General features: G+C 41.2%; 1 protein-coding gene across 2 annotated transcripts in view; it reads right to left on the bottom strand.

Annotated features, from left to right (window-relative positions):
* N4BP1 (NEDD4 binding protein 1) overlaps positions 1 to 23,600 on the bottom strand; it is a 50,192-nt gene extending 26,592 nt beyond the window's left edge. The window contains exon 1 of one of the 2 annotated variants that reach the window (XM_035025263.1): positions 23,188 to 23,600. In XM_035025263.1, the coding sequence (XP_034881154.1) occupies positions 23,188 to 23,385 (198 nt within the window). In that variant the 5' untranslated portion in view covers positions 23,386 to 23,600. The remainder of the gene's footprint in view (positions 1 to 23,187) is intronic. The other variant, XM_035025262.1, reaches the window with a different exon arrangement.
* Between the last annotated feature and the right edge of the window lie 370 nt (positions 23,601 to 23,970).

Raw genomic sequence — 23,970 nt, 5'->3', positions numbered from 1 at the left:
TATCACCCATCCACCCCACCCCTCCCACCCCACCCCCCACTCCAGCAACCCTCAGTTTGTTTCCTGAGATTAAGAATTCCTCCTATCAGTGAGGTCATATGATACATATCTTTCTCTGTTTGACTTATTTCGCTCAGCATAATACCCTCCAGTTCCATCCACGTCGTTGCAAATGGCAAGATCTCATTCCTTTTGATGGCTGCATAATATTCCATTGTGTATATATACCACCTCTTCTTTATCCATTCATCTGTCAATGGACATCTTGGCTCTTTCCACAGTTTGGCTATTGTGGACATTGCTGCTATAAACATCGGGGTGCACATACCTCTTCAGATCCCTACATTTGTATCTTTGGGGTAAATACCCAGTAGGGCAACTGCTGGTTCGTAGTGTAGCTCTATTTTCAACTTTTTGAGGAACCTCCATACTGTTTTCCAGAGTGGCTGCACCAGCTTGCATTCCCACCAACAGTGTAGGAGGGTTCCCCTTTCTCCACATCCCCACCAACATCTGTTGTTCCCTGACTTGTTAATTTTAGCCATTCTGACTGGTGTCAGGTGGTATTTCATTGAGGTTTTGATTTGGATTTCCCTGATGCCACGCGACATTGAGCACTTTTTCATGTGTCTGTTGGCCATTTGGATGTCTTCTTTGGAAAAATGTCTGTTCATGTCTTCTGCCCATTTCTTGATTAGATTCTTTGTTCTTTGAGTGTTGAGTCTGATAAGTTCTTTATAGATTTTGGATACTAGCCCTTTATCTGGTATGTCATTTGCAAGTATCTTCTCCCATTCTGTCGGTTGTGTTTTGGTTTTGTTGACTGTTTCTTTTGCTGTGCAAAAGGTTTTTATCTTGATGAAGTCCCAATAGTTCATTTTTGCCCTTGCTTCCCTTGCCTTTGGTGATGTTTCTAGGAAGAAGTTGCTGCGGCTGAGGTCGAAGAGGTTGCTGCCTGTGTTCTCCTTTAGGATGTTGATGGACTCATGTGAGAGATTTCTAAGAATTTTCAAATTATTAATTCAATTTCCTTAACAGCTGTAAGTCTATTCAAATTATCTATTTCATGTTCTGCATGGAGCACTGGGTGTTATGCACAAACAATGAATCATGGAACACTACATCAAAAACTAATGATATAATGTATGGTGATTAACATAACAATAGAAATTTTAACTTATGTACTGTTAGGAATATACACATTTAAGGATAAATTATGGTAGTTTGTACTTTTTGAGGAATTGACCGATTTCACTAAGCTGTCAACTTTATGCGTGCAGTTGTTTGTAGTGTTTCCATATCTTTTTGATGTCTGCAGGGTCTACTCTACAGTTGATACTGTTTCATTCCTGATATTAGTAATTCATGTCTGCTTTCTTAAGGGTTGCTAAGAGGTTAATTTTACTGATTTTTTCCCCCAAAGAATAAGCTTGTTATCTCATTGATTTTTCTCTATTGTTTCTGTTTTTTCCAAATTTGTTGACTTCTGCTATTTCCCTACTGTTGCTTGCTCTGCACTTATTTTGCTCTTCTTTTTCTAGTTTCTAGAAGTGGGAGCTTCGATTATGCATTTGACACTTTCTTCTTTTCTAAAGTAGTTATGTTATAAATCAGCACTACTTTAAGCTACATCCCACACATTTTGATATGCTGTATTTTCATTTTTATTTAGTTCAATGTATTTTTTAAATTTCTCTAGAAATTATTCAATATTCAGAAGAGTGTTGTTTAGTTTCCAAATATTTGGAGCTTTTCTGGTTATCTTTGTTACTGATTTCTAGTTTGATTCCTTGGTAATCAGAGAACACACTAAATGACTTCTACTTTTTAAATTTGTTGAGATTTGTTTTATGGCCCAGGATATGATCTATCTTGATGGATGTTCTGTGGGTACTTGGAAAGAACGTGCATTCTGCGACCTTTGGGCAATGTTCAAAAAACATCTATTTGGACCTGGCTGGCTAATGATGTTGAGTTCTTATTCTTGCTGATCTTTTTTTGCTTAAAGATTTATTTGACACAGAGAGAGAGACAGCGAGAGAGGAACACAAGCAGGGGCAGTGGGAGAGGGAGAAGCAGACTTCCTACCAAACAGGGAGCCCAATGGGGGTTCAATCCCAGGACCCTGGGATCATGACCTGAGCCTAAGGCAGACGCTTAACGACTGAGCCACCCAGGCGCCCCTCTTGCTGATCTTCTGATGGTTCTGTCATTTGTTGAGAGAATTTCCCCTGTCAGTTCTCCCAGGTTTTGCTTCATATATTTTGCAGCTGTACTGTTAGGAATATACACATTTAAGCACTGTTAGGTCTTCTTGGTGATTGGACCCTCTTATCATTATGTAAATACTCCTGTTTGCTCAGAAGGCTTTGTCTGACAGTAATATTGCCATTCCAGCTTTGTTCTGATTAATGGCTGCACAGTATGTTTTACCCTCATTTTAACTTACCTGTATCATTATATTTGAAATAACTTTCATGAAGACACCATATAGTTTGGTTATGTTTTTTAAATCCACTCTGACAATCTCTTTTAATTGGTGTGTTTATACTATTTACTTTTAATGAAATTATTGTTTGGGTTTAAGTCCACCATTTATTTATTTTCTGCTTGTTCCCTACTCCTAAATCCTTTTTTTCCTTACCTGGCCTTCTTTTGCCTTATACAAATATTTTTTAGTATTATAGTTTATTTATTGCATTTTTTACTATATCTCTTTGTATAGTTTTTAAAGCGGTCATGATATCAATTATAACATAACTGATCCACTTCAAAGTCAGTATTTTATCATTTCAAAAAGAATGTATAAACCTTATCGTCTGCACTAGCCATTCTTTTATTTTCTGTATCTTAAGATGTTCTGACATCTTAGGGGGCCTTTCAGACCTGAGGAGAGACTTACCTCTGATTTCTATCAGGGGTGGACATGTGTGCAGACTGACCGATCTAGGGCTGTGGGCCCCCTCCACCCCCATCTCCTTATCTAACTCACACACTAAGCCAATATTTCCCCTACCCTGTATCAAGCCTGAGCCAGAAACCAGACAACTAAAAGCAGTCTTTATGTCCCAAAGCCCACTAGAATTACCCAAACTAGCCAATTCTAAGCAGTTTATCCTATCCTGCCTTGCCTTCCCCCTTGCTCCTGCTTCTGCCTCCTGACCAAAACCTGATGCTTCACCTGTAGCCCAGCACAGTGAAGTATGCATCCTTCTCCTGGGAGATATAAATAATTAAAATCTTCCTTCAGTGGCACTGACTTCTCCACGCCATCATTCAGTCACTTCCGTAACTTAAAATCCCCTGGGTATAAATTTTAGAACACCACTATCATCCTTAACCTTGGTCTCCATTCTCTCTGCCCTCCCTTGTATGTTATAGCTATCACATAAATTACATGTATATATATTTGAAATCCCATTAGACTACGTTATAAATTTTGTTTTCAACCATTAACTCATTTTAAAGAACTCAAGAGGAGAAAGTAATCTATTATATTTATCCAGATATTTATCATTTCTGTCTGAAGCACTTCCTTTACCAATTCTTTTGGAGCAGGCTACTGGCAATGATTTCATTTTAGTTTTTCTGCAACTGAGAATTTTTATCATGCTTTATTTCACTTTCATTCTTGAAGGATAACTTCACTGGATAGGGAATTTTTGGTTAACATTTTTTTGTTTGTTTTGTTTTTTACGACTTCAAAAATATTGTGCCACTTCTCTGGCCTCTGTGGTTTCTGATGAGAAACCTGTACTCATTCTAATTGCTGTTACTCTACATGTGTTTTTCTCTAGATGCCTTCATAATTTTTCATTTGTCTTCAGTTTTCAGCACTGAGGTTATGACATCTGGATGTGGAAGTCTTGGAGCTTATTCTGTTTGTGTTCACTGAGCTTCTTAAATTACATGTTTACATCTTCTGCCAGGTTTTGGAAGTCTTCAGCCATTATTTCTCCAAATTTTTTTAGCGCCACACTCTTGTCTCCTCTCATTCAGATTGGATAACTTCTACTTTCTATCTTCAAACTCACTGACTCTTCTATCACCTACATTTTAAAATCAAGCCTATCCAGTGAGTTTTTAATTAAGGTTATTGTATTTTTCACTGCTAACCTTTCCATTTGGTTCTTTGTATCTTCTTTTTTTTTTTTTTAAAGATTTTATTTATTTATTTGAGAGAGAGAGAATGAGAGACAGAGAGCATAAGAGGGAGGAGGGTCAGAGGGAGAAGCAGACTCCCTGCCGAGCAGGGAGCCCGATGCGGGACTCGATCCCGGGACTCCAGGACCATGACCTGAGCCGAAGGCAGTCGCTTAACCAACTGAGCCACCCAGGCGCCCTCTTTGTATCTTCTATTTCCCTGCTGAAACCTTCTATTTTTTAATTACTTTTAAGAGTATTTGTGATTGTCTGTTGGAGCATTTTTATAATAGATGTTTTTAAAGTCTTTCTTAGATGGGGCACATGGATGGCTTAGTTGGTTAAGTGTCTGAGTCCTGATCTCAGCTCAGATCTCTTGATCTCAGGATCATGAGTTCAAGCTCCACATTGGGCTCCACAATGGGTGTGGAGATAGAGAGATAGACAGATAGATAGGTAGGTAGGTAAGGGACGCTTGGGTGGCTCAGTCAATTGAGCATCCGACTCTTGATTTTGGCTCAGGTCATGATCTCAGGGTTGTGAGATCCAGCCCCAAGTTGGGCTCTGTGCTTTGCAGGGAGTCTGCTTGAGATTCTCTCGTACTGCCCCGCCTTCCCCAGCTCGTGGGCATGCTCTCAAATAAATAAATCTTAAAAAAATAAAATAAAAAAGTCTTTGTTAGATGATTCTAACATCTGTGTCATCTTGGCATTAGTGTCTGCTGTCTTTTCTCAGGAGAGCTGATATTTTCCTTGTTCTTCACATGCCAAGTGATTCTGTATTGTATTCATTCTGAATATTATGAGACTGAGTCTTATTTAAATCCTAGGATGAACGTTGATACTTCTGTTCTAGCAGGTAATTGACCTAGTTAGATTCAGGCTGCAAGCTGCAACCTGTCTTCAGTAAGCTGTGATTCTAGTGTCAATTCAGTTTTTAAAGTCTCTGCGATGTTATCTGTATCTGTTCCGCATGTGTGCTACCAGAGGCCAATCTGGGACCTGGATGGTAGTTTTTCTGTTAGTTCAGTTTTCAAAAGTCTTTGTTATCCTGATGAAAAGTAGATCCACACATGTGCAGTTTAGGGATAAACCCAGGAGATCATCAACAAACTTTATGGAGTCACTTTTCTGAGCTCCTTCTTCTCTGCCATATTTTTAGTGCTTTCTGGTTCCCTGATGGTCTTTTTTTCAGTCCTCCAGTTAGAAAGCTGGGGCTTTGGTTACCCCACTTTGCCTTGCATTCTGCAGCTGTGCCTGGGTCATCCCAGAGGACACACACAGAGAAAGTAATGAGGCTGGCCCCATCCTCTTGAGACCACAACTCCACCAATTGGAGAGGAAGGTTATCCTCCCTCAGAATTTTGGTTCCTGCAACCTCCCCCTGCCACAGTCACAAGATTATCTGGAAGCTGGTATGCATTGGAATGAAGAAAATGGCCTTTGCCTTCTATTAGGTGCTCCTTTTTCTGACCCTGGAGCCCAAACTAGAGGGTTTCTCCTACTGCTCTTTCTATGCCTTGGTGCTCATTTCACTTCCAGGTTGAGCTGTGCTAAATTCAGGCTGGGGGACAAAAGAGAGGAAAAAATGGCAAACTCACCACTGGTTTGGTGGTGCTCTGAATTCTGGTTTTCTAACCCAGTCTGCCTACTGTTTACTTTTCAGAGCCCTCATATTAGCTGCTCCATGCATTCTATCCAGGTTTTCTAACTATATTCAATAGAAGTGCCGGGGTAGAGTATGCTTGTTCTATCTTCCTCAGAACTAGAATCTCCTGGCTTCCTGTTAATATTTAAGTAATGCTGCCTGTTTAGCATAAGTAAGTGTTTGGTTGAATCCACATGAGTCAAATACTGTTGAGACTACTGTGCAGCCACAGAATGAGAAAGTTGATCACACCCACTCAGTGGAATGCCAGCAATTATTAGCCAACCTGGAGAGAAGAGGTTTCTTCTCCAGATAAAAGGCTTCTAAAACAAGTATCCTCTCAAACAAGGGCTAACTCTCAAATTGATCCAAGTTGTAAAGCCCACCTAGCAACAGATCTTACCCAGACACAAGGCTTCCAACTAGTTTTTCAGATTCCATATGAAATATAAAAAGGACCCATGTCAGAATAAGATCTCAAATATGAAAGAGAGAAACCAATAGAATAGAACATAAAATAGAGCGAAACTAGGTACTGAATGTAGGATAGGAAAGGAAACTTCAACAAAAGTTTAATTAGTGCTTTCAAAAAGATATACGATGATAATGAATTCATATAACAGAAATCAAGATGCTAAAGAAAGACAAATAATCAAAATAAGAGTACTAGTAAATTAAGGATATGATGACCAAAATAAAAGTCAACAGAAGAATTTCAAAGACATAGCGAAAGAAATCTCTCCAAAAGTACCACAAAAAACAAAGTGCAAAACAGGAGGGAAAAGAAACTTTAAGGGTCCATACACAATATCCAAAATCCAAATAACTGACATTCCAAAAAAAAACCAAAACCAAAACCAAAACCAAAACCAAAAACAGAATGGCAATTAATAAAGAAGTATAACAAATAATTTCCTGGAACTAAAATACATAAGACCCATGTATGATCAGTGAAAAAGTTACATCAAATCCTGTTTGGGAACTAAAGCACACAGGTACTATCTTAGGGTCCCTAGAATATCCAAGCATGATTACTTTTTAAAGGCCCACAAGAAAAAAATCCTGCAGACAGGATGGGAATAGGGCACCTATAAAAGAATGACAATCGGAATATCAGGAATTCTCAACAGCAGATCTGGACGAATGGGGGAGAAAAAGGACAGCAATGCATTCAAAATTCTAAGGGAAAGTGATTTTCAATCCATAATTCTATACCATCCACATTAAAGACATTTCTAGACATGCTAAAAGCCAACAAAATTACTCCCACAGACTGTTTTCTTGAAAAACTATTTGAAGATGACGGCCACCAAAAATAAGGGAGATGAATAATTAGGAAATTCAATCCAAGACTGGCAAACGAAGTCCAAAAACTATAGCTGTGCAGCAAACAAGCTGAGCAACTAGCTGAGTGGAGGGAAGGAGGCTCAAGGGACGTTCTCCCAGAAAAGGAAGCTCAATGAGTAGCTGATATAAAGGAGTATCTGTACAATATGAAGGGTGTGTTTAAATCATATTTCACAAGTAGATGAAAAGAGGGCAGATAAATTACAGTAAAAATTAAAAGCTGTATCAGAAGGAAAACATAATGTAATACAGTACTGGGCTTTGCAGTAATATTTACATAAGTCATATTACTACATAAACCTTGCTTCTTGCTTTAACTAAAAATAAAATAACTATACTGGTGTCTTAGTCTACTCAGGCTGCTCTAACAAAATACCAGACTGGGTGTCTTAGAAACAACAGAAATTTATTTCTCACAGTTCTGATGGCTGGAAGCCTAGGATCAGAGGGCCAGTGTGCTCCAGTAAGGGCTCTCTTTCAGGTAAAGACCTCTTGTTGTACTTCCACGTGGTGGAAGAAGCAAAGGAGTTCTCCCGGGCCTCTTTTATAAGGGTATTAACTTCATTTGCGCCCCTCCTGACCTAATCACCTCCCCAAAGCCCCACCTCCTAATACCATCATATCAGGCATTGGGATTTCATCATATGAATTGTGACAGAACCAATATTCAGACCACAGCAAATGGGAAAATGGGGGGTAGTTTTTGCCTCACTGATTTTTTTTGAAGATTTTATTTATTCATCTGAGATAAAGAGAGAGTGAGCGTGAGGGTGAGGGAGAGAGAATCTGAAGCAGACTCCACGCTGAGTGCAGACCTTGATGAGGGGCTCGATCCAGGACCACGAGATCATGACCTGAGCCAAAACCAAGAGCTGGATGCTTAACCGACTGAGCCACCCAGGTGCCCCACCTCATCTATCTTAAAGAAAGTGGATAATGCCTAAAATTTATAAGAAATAGCAGTATATTTATAATTCTTTAGGTAACCATCAAAACAAACAGCTAAAAACTGTAAAAAGTAGTTGCCTTTAGGAAGTAGAAGGGACTGTTACTGTTTCTTATAAAAACCCTCAGTACTACTTTTTTGTTTTAACCACGTACATATATTATTTTGGTATACTCCTTATTTCTAATTTTAATTAAATTTTAAAAATGGATACATAGCATGTTGTGATGCTATATTAGTGATAGCTTTGGTGTTAATTTTGTTTTGCTTCATTCTTATCTGACATTTAACATAAAAAATGTTAGCTGTTTTGAAATATTGTGATTCATCTCTGAAACAAACATTTTCCATTATTTCTGTTATTTTTCTGGATTGGTATAATCTTCAAGAAGAGCTATAACTAATTAATTGTGATTGTACTGATTGATTTAGGATGTTCTCAATCCTATGCAACAACAACAAAAAAAGGTAAAAATTAAACTGGATGCTGAGATAAGACAGGTAACTGCAAAGATTAGTGAAAATCCTGATTTTGATTTTTTAAAATACTTTTTCAGTTAAAGGTTCATAGCAAAATTGAGAAGGTACAGAGATTTCCCATATTATCATTTAATGATAATTATAAAAGTTTGTATGTTTTTACCAACTTAATTTTATATATTTGAACCTACAGAAAATACATACTCTAAAATTGTAAATCTGATGTGTGATTTAGAAAAAATCAATTTACTTTTCATTGCTTATACAATCATTTCACAGCAAGAGATATTCTTGGGGATGTATCCAGATACTATTTAGATTACTATCTTTCAGAGAAAAAAAAAAAAATTAAGTAAAAGTGAGATCCTCTGAAAAGATGACAGAGGGCCTCAGGAGAGCTCCGGTGGCTCTCAGTGTGTAAGCACCAGGAGGACTGGCAGAGAAATGCCCAATATAAGCAGAGTCATCTGACATTATTCCCCAAGAAACTAAAACTATTACTGCAAGATTAAATGCATAATTTTGAGGGAGAGTTGTGCTAAGAGCTTGTTATAGCTTCACATGCACAAAACTATGTGTATACTCCCAAAAGAAAGGAGTAATTATCCCTTGAGATTGAGACTACCATTTTTTCATTAATAATTTACTCTTGTGAATTACTAAGTAGCAACAATGGATTTTTATATTCAAATTCAGAAGTGAACAATAAAGTATACAAGCGTACAGTATTACTACATTCTAGATGTCTGGCCATCAGTTGCACTGATAAACATCTGTGGACCCAAATATCCATCATTTGCATTTGGCTGTATTTGGTTATCTGAACATTTGAATGTTAGGCAAAAACTGTCTCCCCCATCCTGCAATATTCATATTCCGTTTACTCTACTCAGGCTTTTAAGGAAAAAAAAAGGAGGGGAGGAGGCATCTGGTATATACAATAATAATTTCCCTTTCAATAGCAAAGTGACTTTCTATTATTCTACCTTCTACAAACTCAGCTCTTCTCAACTCTATTCTAACATTTCACAAATCCAGACAGAAGGTCCTGGCAACCTGTGCCCTTCAGAACCTATCTAAAATCAGAAAAGATCAAAGTGGCTACTCAAGAGTCTACAGGTTTGACCCGGGGAAAGGTTTCTCGGCACCACTGTTCACCATCTACCATCTCTTATCATGGGCGCACACGTGAGGGGCTTTGTCAGCTTGTGGCCCAGGTCACATATGGTTTGAAGCAGCTGGTTGAAAGTACAGAAGGAACAGAGGGCACTACCTACAGAGCCCATAACAGTAGATGACAACGGACAGCAGAGGTGCAAAAACAAATTTAAGGAAGACATGATGGTTAAAACCACAGCAACTCAAGATCAGGTAACATGAGTGCAAATCTAACACATTTTGGCAGCCGCCAGGAGCGTAACTGTGCCCTAGCACAACGTAACAGAAGACACTCAAGTGGGCCACAAATCATCGAGGAAAAAGAAACTATGCAGGCAAGGAAGCTCTTAATACATTAGAGAGATTCCTAAAATGTTTTGGAACAGTAGTTCTCATCTCTGGCTGCACACTTCAGGATTCTAAAGATTTCTTATATTTAGGAGACTCTTGCATAAATGGTATTGTATGTTATCTCTAAGAGAAAAAGAAAGTAGGAGGAGTAATGAGATTTTTAGACATTGACATGAATCCCAAAGAATATGTGTAAGTTCGAAGCACCATATAAGCCTTAGAAAAAAACAAGCTTTTTAACATCATTAATCTACAAATTTGTAACAGATCCATTTTAGGTATCTATCTGGCTATCTATATTAATAATATTGCTATAAAATGAATAACCATATTAGCCATTTTTCCAATGCACTTCCCACATTTGCTTTCTGTTCCATCTTTCTCTTCAATCTCATTTCTAAAATGTCTACCAAGTTCTTTGCCAGGAGGGGTGCCTTAACAGCTCCACAGGGAAGAACTTCCTTCATGCTCACTCTGAGTGTACTTCTTGAAACAGGACCAGGGGCCACACTCAGTATTTACCCTTGACTTCATCCCCATTCCTGTAAATCTCTGAAATTCTACAGCTTCCAAAACTTTCAGTTCTCCTGAACAGTTTATTCTTCACTCTTCCCAAATTATGTTCAGGTCCCAAACTTCATTTGTTACTCTTCTCACTCTTAGTAAAATAAATTATTTTATCACAGTCCAAAGGCCAACATTTGTGAACCTCTTCAACTGCCTCTCCTTTTTCATCTAAAAAATTCTACCTTTCATTAATTTGTTCTCTCCTTCCTTCTGTTTCAAAGCCACGCCCCTTTCCCAGGTCTTGATTCATCACTCCCTTTTCACTCACCCCTGCCCACCTACAAACCTGTGTGGGTTTCCCTGATCCTACAGAACACTTCCTTCAGCCCTACTGCCTAAGCACGGGACTGCTCCATCTCTGTCTTCATTTCCACACTTTTTGAAAAAGTAGCCTAAACTCCATTTCACTGCCAACCCCTTGAAATCTGGATTCTGCCCCCATTCAAACTGAAACCGCTTTCTTGAAGCCAACCGTGACAACTACTGTCAAATGCAAAGGCCCCTTCCCCGTACTCCCCTACTCCGGCTCTCCGTAGCACGATATGGTTGCCCAACTTCTCCTTGACAAGTTATTTCCTCTCCATGCTTCGGAAATACTGCTAGCTGTCTACTTCCTATCTTTCTGACTACTTCCCAAAATCCTCTGCTGCCACTTCCTACTGCACCTTAAACGTATGCCTTCCCCAAGGTTCCTTCCTGGTCTTCTCCCTCAATTATATTCTCACAGACTCTTCAGGTTCCAACCGTAACTTTTACTTCTATGATGCCAACTCCAAATCTCCATCTCTAGCCCTTAAAACCAACAGGCTGCAAACTATCCATCCCCTGGGCACTTCTACTGGACTGTCCCACAAGTGCCTCAAATTTAATGATCTGCATCAGAGCTCACAGCTCTCCACTTGTCTTTGGTCCAAGTTCCCTTGAAAATGAAACATAGTTGCCTGGATTCAAAGCTTTCTTTCCTTCTCATCACATGCAATTTTTCACAAATCTTGTCTCACATGAGTATTACTGCAACCAACTCTAAACCCTTCTTTCTGTTGCGAGTCTTGTCACACTCCACCCCCTAGTAACAGTATTGGTGACATGTGAAAGCACACCTGTTTCACTTCCTTACTCAAAAACTTTCTAAAGGTCCTCACTACATAGCATTAATGTTCAAGATCCTCAGAACCATATTCAAAGTCCTCTGTGGTTTGGATTTTAGTCCATTTTCTTATTTCTGCAGCCTACTTTAACCTTTCCTTCCTTATATTCATCCAAAAACACCTGTCAAGAACAGGGTGAGGGAGATGTTAATGTTTTCTACACACAACGGTTATCTCATTATTTGAACTACAGCATTTACACAACTCGACTAGACAGTGCGGGGCCTGGCCTTGGTTATTTAACACCGTGGTTCTCAACCAGGGATGATTTTGCTCTTCCTGGGGGCACTGGCAGTGTCAGGAGACATTTCTGATTGTCACCCAGATGGGGTGCTCCTGACATCTCAGGGGTAGAGGTCAGGGATGCTGCTAAACATCCTAGAAAGCACAATACAACCCCCACAACAAAATACTCTCTAACCAAAATGTCAATAGTGCCATTGTTGAGAAACCCTGAACTAATCAATGAATGTTGAACAAATATGCATTCAAAAAGAAACTAGTAACTTTGAGGGGCGCCTGGGTGGCTCAGTTGTTAAGCTTCTGCCTTCTGCTCAGGTCATGATCCCAGGGTCCTGGGATCAAGCCCCACATCGGGCTCCCTGCTCGGCAGGAAGCCTGCTCTCCCTCTCCCACTCCCACTGCTTGTGTTCCTGCTCTCGCTAACTCTGTTTCTGTCAAATAAATAAATAAAATCTTAAAAAAAAAAAAGAAAGGAATCAGTAAGTTTGAGAACACAAGCCAACATCCAGCCTAGTATCAATGATGTGGGATATCCTGTAAAAGAGAAAATGGCCAAGATGACCAAAATGAGGTGGGGGGAGGGGTCCCATTTTAATAGTTTGTATAACGTTAAGAAAGTTTTAAATACTCCAAAATAAGGCAAAAGGATAGCCTTTCGATCATAATGGAGCATTCTCTTTGGCCCACCCACAGAGTATTTAATTCTCTGGGAAATTTACCTGTCTGACATAACATTCATTACTCATTTGGGCCTAAACCGGGATGCTACGTATTAAAATGTAGATTTTTTTGTCCAGCAGAGATGCCAGTATCTCCATTTTTTACTGCTCTGAGAGGTATAAAGCAATCTGTATCTCATCAAGCAATTTTACTCCACCATTCTTTTAGTGTAAATACTCAGATCCTCAAATGCTCTCTGAACCAGTTTACATTACTGCTGGTTCCCTCATTCATGAGTTATCTGTCTGAAAGTCACGTTTACAGTTTTTTGGTTTTTTTTTTTTTTAACTTACACTTTGGCAGTTTATAGGACTCATGGAGATGTCCAAGTGGACTCACCTGCTTGGAGCTATTAAACTGAGTGGCCCACAAAGAGGACTGCATGGGTTGTATAAGCCCAACCATGTCTCATTTTGGGTCCCAGAGTGAATCCCAAGCAGGAAGAGAATTTTACTGGTGCTATTTCCTTGTTTTTTCCTTCTTTTGATTTTGTTTTCGTTTTAGAGTTCTTGGCCACATGTCCCTTTCTGCACCTGCACCATTGGTTACATACTACCAGGTCAGCCCCAACTACACCCTTGGTACACACGAACCTAGACTACAGTAATCTGATTTTACAGTCTGACCAAGGGATCTGTCAGTGGAGGATGAATCTATTTTCTACTGGATGACAGACTACAAGAAAATCTGGTTTTCGTCTTTTCTGTTTGTGTAAGAACATGTCTCAGAACCACTGAAAGAACAGCCTTTTTGAAATCTGGACCAGTTTTGTGTTTTTTGATTACTTCTGACGTATGGCTAAGACTGTGGAACCAGAACTCAAAGCTCTCTGCATGTTTTTATCCATAAAATGAGGAAAAGCCTTTATTTCTCATGGTGTGGGGCAGCTGGGTAGCTCAGTCGTTAAGCGTCTGCCTTCGGCTCAGGTTATGATCCCAGGGTCCTGGGATGGAGCCCCGCATTGGGCTCCCTGCTCCTTGGGAAGCCTGCTTCTCCCTCTCCCACTCCCCCTGCTTGTGCTATCTCCCTCACTATGTCTCTCTCTGTCAAATAAATAAATAAAATCTTTAAAAAAAAATTTATTTCTCATGGTGTGAGTATGAAATATATTCCTACCTCCAGGGGTATTAATAAATTAGAAACTTTTTTTTTTTTAAAAGATTATTTATTTATTTATTTATTTGACAGAGAGAGAGAGAGAGAGACACAGCGAGAGAGGGAACACAAGCAGGGGGAGCGGGAGAGGGAGAAGCAGGCTTCCTGCTGAGCAGGGAGCCCGATGCGGGGCTCAATCCCAGGACCCCGGGATCATGACCTGAGCTGAAGGCAGACGCTTAACGACTGAGCCACCCAGGCGCCCCTAAATTAGAAAGTTTCTTAAAGAACTGCTGTTCTAATTGGTTTATAGAGAATAACAAGCTTTTACATAAATCTATATACCTAGAATTCCTAGAAAATAAATAAACATCTAATACTTACGTTAGCCTTTTAAGGACCCAAAGAAAAAAATCTCACAAATTCATAGAAACTGACACTTCAAAAGAATTTTTATTTAAGAATCCTAATTCATGTAATGAAAATAATCCTTAGGACAGTTTGATTTGATAATTTTAATGCTAATTTAAAAACAGATATCCCTTTCCTGATTTCATCAGTGTAGAATACAATGCATGCATATATTTTTTTTAAAAATAAGACTTTTTTTTTTTAAATGAAGAAGACACATCTGAACTTTCTAAACTTTGCTGGCTTGCCAATCAGATAAGCTAATATTACTCATGATTACTCACATTTATAATTAGGAAAAATACAAGCTTATATGTTCAACTAAATTGAATTATAACACTGACAACTTTCGTAATATAAGAAATTATATACTATTCAGCTGTCAGCATAAGCATAATTTTCAATATCCTTGTTAACTTTAAAACTTTGGACTAACAGTAAATGGTTAACGAAGGTCCTCTTTAGATACATCATTAATTTCCAAATGAGTCAGACACCAAGTGCAATTTAAACACATACACATACAGGCTTTCTAATAAAACCACAATGTCATTACGGCACCCAACAAAATGAACAGTGATTCCCTAGTACTGCTAATACTCAGTCTATGCTTAATGTCCTTTTCCAGTTGTTCTGCTCTAATTATTCTGATTTTTTCACCATAATTACACAATTTTTTGCCCTATCCAGTATTTCACATATATAGAATCATACAATATACAGTCTTATAAAAGTCTTCTTTCACTCGGCTTATCTTTGAGGTTCATCCACATTAGTGCTATGCAGTATACAGCTCTGAAAGCATTAACTCCTAAATTATCCTTGGGGTTTCCCAAAGGTCCCCAGCAATCAGTCACAAAGATTTGTCTTTTACCTTCTAACAAGAAGGATGCTAAAACTAGGTGACTTATTTCCGGGTACTCCATATTTCTTAAGTAGTGTAACACTATTAAGTTGTGTCAAATCAAAAAGGAAGTCTGGTTTCTTCTACTTTTTCATGGCAATGTGGTTATTTGCGTAGGGATCAGTGACAATCTGTCCTCACTTTAACTAGGATAAAATTAGACAAATTCAATGTGCAACCCAGGCCATAACTAGAATGCTTATTTACGAATCCCGCTGGATCAGATATGGCAGCATCACTATTACAAAACAAGGACTGTAGTTCATGTATGGAACCAGTGCTCAGGGAACTGCTCTGGTAACTGCTCTGTGGCATACAGGGTCCCAGCCTTACATATAGTATAAAGAAAGTCACTTCCTGACAGGCCAGAAATGTTAGCATATTTTGGGAACCTTAAGAGAAGAAGTCATGCAAATGTATAGATACTATAGGTGAAATATGGAAAGATGATTTTCTTGATTTTTTTGGAGGTCTGTTTCCTAGCTTTAGAATAAAAGAGCCATAAAAGGCAATTAAAAATGAAAACCACCTGGCTATTAAAAATGCAACAGAAGGTTCCCTGTGAAATTTTCATAGAGGATAATTCTCCAGGTTTACTAATTGCTAATATCTCCTGCCATATTCCAAATACAATGCAGCTAGTCTATATGCATGTGTTCTATGATCAAGAGTCGTCCTTGGAAGTTATTTATGATTACAGGAGACACAACAAAAATTACAGAAACTCAGGAAGTAAGGTAAAAGAATGGCTGCATGTCCTTTCAATGTCATGCCAGAGAACTGTCTAGGAGGCCCAACCAAGGATTATTTCCTATCTAGGGGTGCACTGTCTGACAGAACTTCTGGACAAAACAGCACAAACGTTCTCTAACTGCACTGCCCCACACTGGTACACACTAGTCACACGTGGCCATGGAGCACCTGACATGCAACTGAGAAAGTAAGTATTTCACTGAACTCTAATTTAAATAGCCACGTGGTAGTGGCTACATACTGGATATCTCTGGACTATTTTTGTACAGCCCCCAGGATAAGAATTGTTTTTACCTTCAAAAAGGTTGTAAAAAAGCAAAAACAAAAACAGAGTATGAGACAGACACCTTGTATAGTCCACAAAATCTAAAATATTTATTATGTGGCTCTTTACTCATCAACTAATGTAAATTACTAATTCTCTCAGCACTAAACTGAACAAAAAACCTTCTCCAAGTCAAAGGGAACCTCTTAAAATAACAAATAATTCTGTTTCTTTAAACAAAAAGTTTCCAGGCGCCTGGGTGGCTCAGTTGGTTAAGCGACTGCCTTCGGCTCAGGTCATGATCCTGGAGTCCCTGGATCGAGTCCCGCATCGGGCTCCCTGCTCGGCAGGGAGCCTGCTTCTGCCTCTGACCCTCCCCCCTCTCATGTGCTCTCTCTCTCTCATTCTCTGTCTCAAATAAATAAAAAAAATCTTAAAAAAAAAAAAATTAAACAAAAAGTTTCCTATGTTGTTTCCATTTGACATAACTTACTAAAAAAAACAGTTCTTTAATTAATTACTCTAAGTATTCCCCTCCCCCATAATTTTGGCTTTGAAATGCAAGACTTCTAACTTAATACCGTTACATTAATTTAGTAAAAAGCCAACACAGAACAAGATGTTGTCCTTGATTTAATTAAAACCCTACAATACTAGCTGGTAAACAGGGAAGAGGAAACTACGGTCATGAGCAATCACTTTGACCCCAGTATAACCGGTGTGAGTATCCCTTATTTCAACATTCTGGTATAACCCCAAAATATTAACCATAAAAAGAAACTGAACAAACCACCATTTCTTAAGAAGATGATTTCCACAACTATCGTGAGTTAAAAAAAAAAATCATTCTAGGAAATGAAAGAGGCCACCCACCACCACCTTTCTGGTAAAATCAAAACAAAAACTCCATGTCACTACCCAGTATTACATCTACAAATTATTTCCTCCATGAACAAATCTACTGTTCAAGAATTCATTCATGAAACCAGGTACCAAGCTCTCCTAACAGAAAAGGAAATGAAACAATACAGTGTCCATTTTAACCTTCTGAAGTCAATGCAGTAATGGGCCACTTCTACTCGAATTCCATTTTTTTTTTTTTAATCCTTATCTTTCTCCTCTCTTATACTACACACATGTAAGTAAAAACCCTAAGGACAACTGCCAACTCTTCAACCTTCTTTCTCCCTCTCTTTTTCTCTTCCTTACAAATTAAAATGGATCAGATGTTTAGTCTACCTTAGCATAGTTTCTTGGGTGTACTATAATTTCAGTGTTTAAGATTTATCAGTCCTCCAAATCCTTTTTTTTTTTTTTAAAGATTGTATTTATTTACTTGTCAGAGAGAGAGCGAGAGAGTGCACAAGCAGGGGGAGTGGGAGAGGGAGAAGCAGACTCCCCACTGAGCAGGGAGCCCAATGCAGAACTTGATCCCAGGACCCTGGAATCATGACCTGAGCTGAAGGCAGAAGCTTAACCAATTGAGCCACCAAGGCTTCCCAGTCCTCCAAATTATTCTTTTAAGTCCTCCAGACTGGTGTTCCGGCTATGGCTCATGGTGGCTACTCACTGTTATGAGGTAACGCCTAAAACACCAACTGATAGGCAATTGTGGTTAGCAACCTAAAGGTTCATGGAAAAACTGTACAAGTAGTCATGCCATTTGTTTCCCATTACTCCCTCCTGTTTTGTTACCCTCCAGGACAGGCTCTGGGATCAACTAAACTAACGTTAGCACCCAATTCACTACTATGGACCTTGTTGACCTCAGCACTGTTATCTCCAGATGCCTCACACTTTAATCCCCTCTATTTTCTCAATTCTCTTAAGTTGAAGGGAATACTTCCATTCATACCCAGACCACTGAGGCACCACTCCTTGGTTCTCAGAATTTCTCCATATCCAAGATTCCAATCTCTGAAATTCCTCCCTAACTACAACTTCCACAATTCTCCAATACTCACTGAACTTGCCCTATCTATATGATTCCATGAGTCTAGGAGGGGACAGGGTCTAAGGTCTTATTCCTTCCTTTGTTCTCACAGTTCATTATGCCCCTTTCTGCCTTCTCCTCTCCAGTCTGAACCTCTCTGGCTGTCAGTTCACTAAAAGTAGAAGGTTCTTATGTATTTTTGGATTGTTCTAACCCAAATAATGCTGACTACTCAGAAGCATTGCCTGGGCCCCATTCTGCCTTGTTCAATTACACCTTGGATTCCTTTAGTCCTTGGTGTGTTGCCTTCACAATACCCGGAGTGGGGGAAATCATCACCTACTGAAGAACTTCTGGATCAAGTGATAGTGTAAATTCAGCCATTTAACTTTCCCTGGTCCTTACTTCAGTTCCAATCCCTTTTTGTTCTCTTCCAATGCACTTCCAAGTTCCACTGTATCCACCCTAACACTCCACCATCTTCAAGCTCCCACCCTCCCTCTCTAGGCATGAACTGGTATCTTACTTTATTGAGACAGTACTACAGGCCATGAAGGTGTTCAACTGCCCTCTTCACCAAATGGGAGAGGGGGTAGCATATCATCACTCATCCTGTCTCTTATATCTAAAGAAGAGGTCCTAAAAAGCTGAACCTGGTCCTCTGACATGTTTGGTTTAGCATGCATGGTTGCTTTTTGCTTTTAACATATACACTTTTAAAAGAATACATTAATGCAAATTTTATTGAGATATCATTCACAGCATGCATGGTTTTTAAAACATAAATCAGTTGCCTCTTAAAAAACAAAATAGATTTAACATTATGAAATCCAAACCCCTGGCTTTTCTCAGATAATGAGATGAGACATCACTGGGCCCCTACTATGCAACTGGCTAATACTAAGCATTGGCAGTTACCTTTTCCCACAAAGCATGAGCACCTTATTCACCAGGTCCTCCCTACCAACCAGCTGCTGCCACATGCAGTCTCTCTACGTGGACCCATGGAGCATGGAATTTGTGGCTCCCAGAGCTAAAGGAAGAGTTCTAACTTCTTGCTCCCAGGGCTGAGATCTTTTCAGCCTCACCCCTCCCCACCACTGTCTGACTCCAAGGACCCCACCCAGGCATTGCATCTTTGATCTCTCTATGAATGAGGCAGCATCAAGTCAGTACCTACACTTCCTCTCTGAAATCCAGTCCTCAACCTCCTTTGATTCCACAACTTCGGCCACCCCTGACTTCAACCCCCTCCTTCTGGGCCCCCACGTACAAAGTTCTCCACTGGTTTTCTGCTCTTTGAGACATCGCCTCTCCAGCCCTCGTGGCAATGTCACATTGCCATAAAAGTCACTAAACACCCCCAATTTCTACCCTTACATCAACACAAACCAGCAATGGACCACACTGAGAAAAACAAGCCTAGACGTATAAACACTGACAATGGAGATATTTCTTAGAAATGTAAATCTGATGGCAGCACTCCTGTTCTCACAACACTTCCGTGACTCTCTACTACCTGCCTGCTTGGTAAAATCCATGTTCTTCTGCAGGCCCCAAGTACCTGCGACTTGGCCCCTTTCCACCAATCTACTGCTAGATTTGAGAAATCAGTGATAAACTAGCACTATTTCATATCCCTGTGACTTTACACATGCTCTTCCCTCTGGAAAACTCTTGTTCATCCTTTAACACCCAGTTAGGCAGAACAACCTTTTTCTCCTGTATTACTGTAAACACCTTGCACATATATCAATTGTTAACATGTATCAAACTGTACTATTTGTTTCCAAGTTTGTCTCCCCTACTAGGCTGTGGATTACCTGAGGTCCAGAGGCAACCATTAGTGAACTTCCTGACATAAATTTTCTTTAAATGTTGGCTACCTGGCCCCACCAACAGGTCAAACAACATACCCACCATCCTTCCTGACACCAAGGTTTAAAACCTCTCCCTCAATCCCTACATCCACTCAGTTGCCAAATCCCAGTGAAAACTGTCACCTACCCATGTCCAGGTTGGAACATGTCTTTTCCACAGTTGGGTCTTCCTGCCTTCCAACTAAAGAGAAGACAAGTCCTTCTTCTCTCAAAAATCCTCACTGACTACTTATTGAATAAGGCCCAATGGCTTAACCTGGCATTTGGGTCCCTCAAGGCTCTGACACTTCCTACCAAGATATTCTGTGTGTTTTTGGACTTCAAGCCTTTGCTCACAACTACCTCCACCTGGGAATATTATTGGCTCTTCAAAGCCCGGCTCAAGTGCTGTCTCCCCCAACACATTTCCCCTTTGACAAAAGTGGCCACTTTTCTAGAGCGTGTCTTTGTTGTAAACCTAGGACATTATCACTTTCTACCTGTAGGCCCCATTCTCTCTAGCCAATGGAGCCCTAACAAACTAAATCTCCACATTCTCCTCTACTCTAGCATTAGCTAAATGCCGTGAAAGAGCAGGAAAACAAAGTAAACCATCCGAAGGGACCCAAAAAACAGTTGCCTGTATCTTATCTTAATCAGGACTCTACCTACCAGCTAGTTTAAACAATTCTTATTTACTCTAAATTTTCCTTCCCCCAAACTTTCTCCTCCTCCACAACTTAACTTAAAATACTGTAGATGTTGAAGTTTGCTTTCCTGTTCTTAATTTTTAAGTTAATGTTTTTTTCTTCCTCAAAACAATGTAAAACAAACTCCAAAACCAATGAACAACTATGGCATTCAATGCTTACCCATGAGTCTCAAGGAAAAAGAAACAGGATTTCTTACAAGTGGGAGGACTGGATTATGAGTAACACATCACAAAGATATATGGGCAAGTGACACTTACTACCAAGATATTGTTAAGACACACCTTTACCAAATAGCTTATGCTAAACTGCGTGGCAGGACAAGCAAGAGAACAGGAGTTGGGACGGTCTGGCGGAATATGCCAGGTTTTTCTGTAGAGCAAAAGAAGCACTTTCCACACTTGGGATGAGTCTTGAGTAAAGCTGAACTAGGAGCGGGTGAAGCACAAGTAAAAGCAGTGAGACTAGTCAGACAACAGGAGAGGTTTAAGCTTGAGAGTTGCTATGACAGAGAATGGGAAAATAAGGTGGGACTGGACTAGTAAATGCTTTGTAAATCTCTAGAGGAGTTTAGAGTGAATGAGATAGGCAACAGGAGGTCCTCGGAGGTCCCAGGGCAGGAAAATGATTTTCTGTGGGAGGATCAGTTAAATGCAAGTTGTACTAGGGAGGGAGGGAAAGAGGGAGGAACGGAGTGAGGGCAATGAACTAAGGGAGGGGCACATACCAAGAATGAAGGTCTTAATTGCAGCAGAGGCAATGGAAAGGAGAGGAATGAGTGCATCTAAGAGATTTTCAGAAGCATTAACAGGACTTAGTCATGTCAAACCTTTTAGCTCTGGGGAGTGGGAAGAAATTCGGTCGCTAGGGAGAAAAGAATGAGGGGCCCAGGAAGCTAAAAATTAAAAGTTAGGGGGTGCTTGGCTGGCTCAGTCCATAGAATGTGTGGCTCTTGATTTCAGGGTCTTGAGTTCAAGACCCACTTTGGGCATGGAGCCTACCCTAAAAAATTAAAATAAAAAAAACACTTAGAAAATTAAAAGTTAGGGGGAAAATTAAAAGTTAGGGTAAAGATTAAGCACAGGAAAGCAAACCTGATTCAACATCTTCAATGTTTTAAATTATGCTGTGGAGGGCGCCTGGGTGGCTCAGTTGGTTAAGCGACTGCCTTCGGCTCAGGTCATGTCCTGGAGTCCTGGGATCGAGTCCCACATCGGGCTCCCTGCTCGGCAGGGAGTCTGCTTCTCCCTCTGACCCTCTTCCCTCTCGTGCTCTCTGTCTCTCATTCTCTCTCAAATAAATAAATAAAATCTTAAAAAAATAATAAAAAATAAAAAAAATAAATTATGCTGTGGAGAAGAATCACAGTTAAGTGTCCTATCTCTTCTGAAGATATTAAAACAAAAAGCACCCAGGCTTTTTTATCTAAGGGAGTCAGGAATTACAGCATATCTAATTCTCCAAGTACACTGTGAAATTTCTCAAGTGGGATGCCAAAAAAGGAGCATTTTCTTCCCAGCCAGAGGGCTCATCATTTGGGAGACAGGTATCAAGAACAAGGGCCCTAAATCTGAATCCTGGTTCCCCCACGTACTAGATGGGAAAACCTGGAGAAACTTGGCCACCTGGGAAAGGGGGGGATGTGCTTTGTTAGTTTCTTGGCTTGGGAAGGAAGGGGAATAGTTGAAGGTGTTGCGTAGGTATGAGCCTGAAATGCTGATTTTGAGAGAAGGTGAGTCACCACTTGCAGAGTTTCAGTTTCCCCAGCTGTTAATTTAGAGAGAGGAAGATAATAAAATCTACCTCAGTGGATTTTTTAAGAGCTGCAACAGATAATCCTTAAGTGTTCAGCATAACGTCTGATGTGCTATAACCATTAAATGTTAGTTGAACATAACATCAATACAAGAAATAATGCTCTTTTTAACACTATTATTAAACATCCTATCTCTTCTTGATATTCTGTGTATTTTACTACTAGAATGGTTTTGTCAGACTCTCAAAAGGGACTGAAATCCCAAAAAGGTTCAGAACCACTGTACTGGAGGCCTGGGAAGAGAAAGGTGGCTGATGTGGTGGACAAGGAGGCTGTGGGCCCTGATACCAGGCCCTGCGCACCATTCCAGGGCCGGGAGGGAAAAGACAACAGGCAGCATTCGCAGCGTGCTCACTCCACGCCAGCCACTGAGCTCTGCGCTTTACAACAGCACCTACTCCACTCCTCGCGACAGCCCTCCGAGGGAGATCCTTTCGTCAGCGCCACTTTACAAATGGGGAAACTGAGGCGCCCCAGGACTGAACCGCTAGCCCAAGGTCACATGGCTCGAAAAGCTGGGAACGCAGGTCCGTGGACTCTGAAGGCTGCGCTCTTACCCACGGCGCTTCGCTGCGTCCCCGTACGAAGGGCAGGCAGGAAAGGGGTGGGGGCGCCAGGCAGCCCGGCTGAGCCGAGGCCGCGGGGGCCGGGCCGCGGAAGGCGGGCGCGCGGGGGCGGCGACGGGACTCACCTTGGCGCTGTGCACCGCCTCCTGCGCCCCGCGGAGCTGCAGCCAGATGCGCGCGGGCAGCGGTTCTTCAGCCCCGAGCGCGCCGAGCACCGCCAGGCTCACGCCGAACAGGCCCTCGATGCGGCCGCGGCTCCGCTCCAGCAGCGCCGCCTTCTCCGCGGGCGCCGTGAACTCGTCCAGCACCGCCCGGGCCGCCATGGCGGGCGCGGCCTCCCGCGGCGGCGCCGGGGGCCGGCGGCGGCGACGCCCCCTCAGCGTGCTGCCGCTACACCCGAGCCCGTCAGGCGGCGTCGGCCGTCGCGGCCGCCTCGCCCCCGCCCGCGCCCCGCCGCCTGCCCGCAGGCCCAGCTACACCATCCCTGCACGGCCGCCGCAGCTTGGCAACTGCGGGAAGAGAACCCCTCCGCCCCTTCGCCGCCGCCGCCGCCGCCGCGGGCAGGGCCCCGCCGCCGCGCATGCGCCCAGCCTGCCGCCGTCATTGATGCTCGCCGCCCCCCAGGGAAGGAGGGAGGGCGGAGGCGACGGAACTCGACGTCACGCGCAGTGGCCATGTTTGTTGAGGGCAAGGCGACGGCTACGGAGAGGGGCCCGGTTGGCCTTCTTTGGTGAGGGCAGAACGCTTTTGGGTGACCTGATGGATGGTGAATCTCTGGTTTTACAGATGGGGAAATTGAGGCTCTGAATCAGTGGACGGGACTGACCCAATGTCACAAGGGATGTGGCTTGTCTTGAGACATCTTGAAGCCCAAACTAGGGCTCTAGCAATTGAAGTTTTCTAGCTTC

Source organism: Mirounga leonina, unplaced genomic scaffold (genome assembly GCF_011800145.1).
Source record: "Mirounga leonina isolate KUSES-001 unplaced genomic scaffold, KU_Mleo_1.0 Mir_180, whole genome shotgun sequence".
Taxonomy (NCBI): domain Eukaryota; kingdom Metazoa; phylum Chordata; class Mammalia; order Carnivora; family Phocidae; genus Mirounga; species Mirounga leonina.
This window is presented reverse-complemented; position numbering and strand designations above follow the sequence as displayed.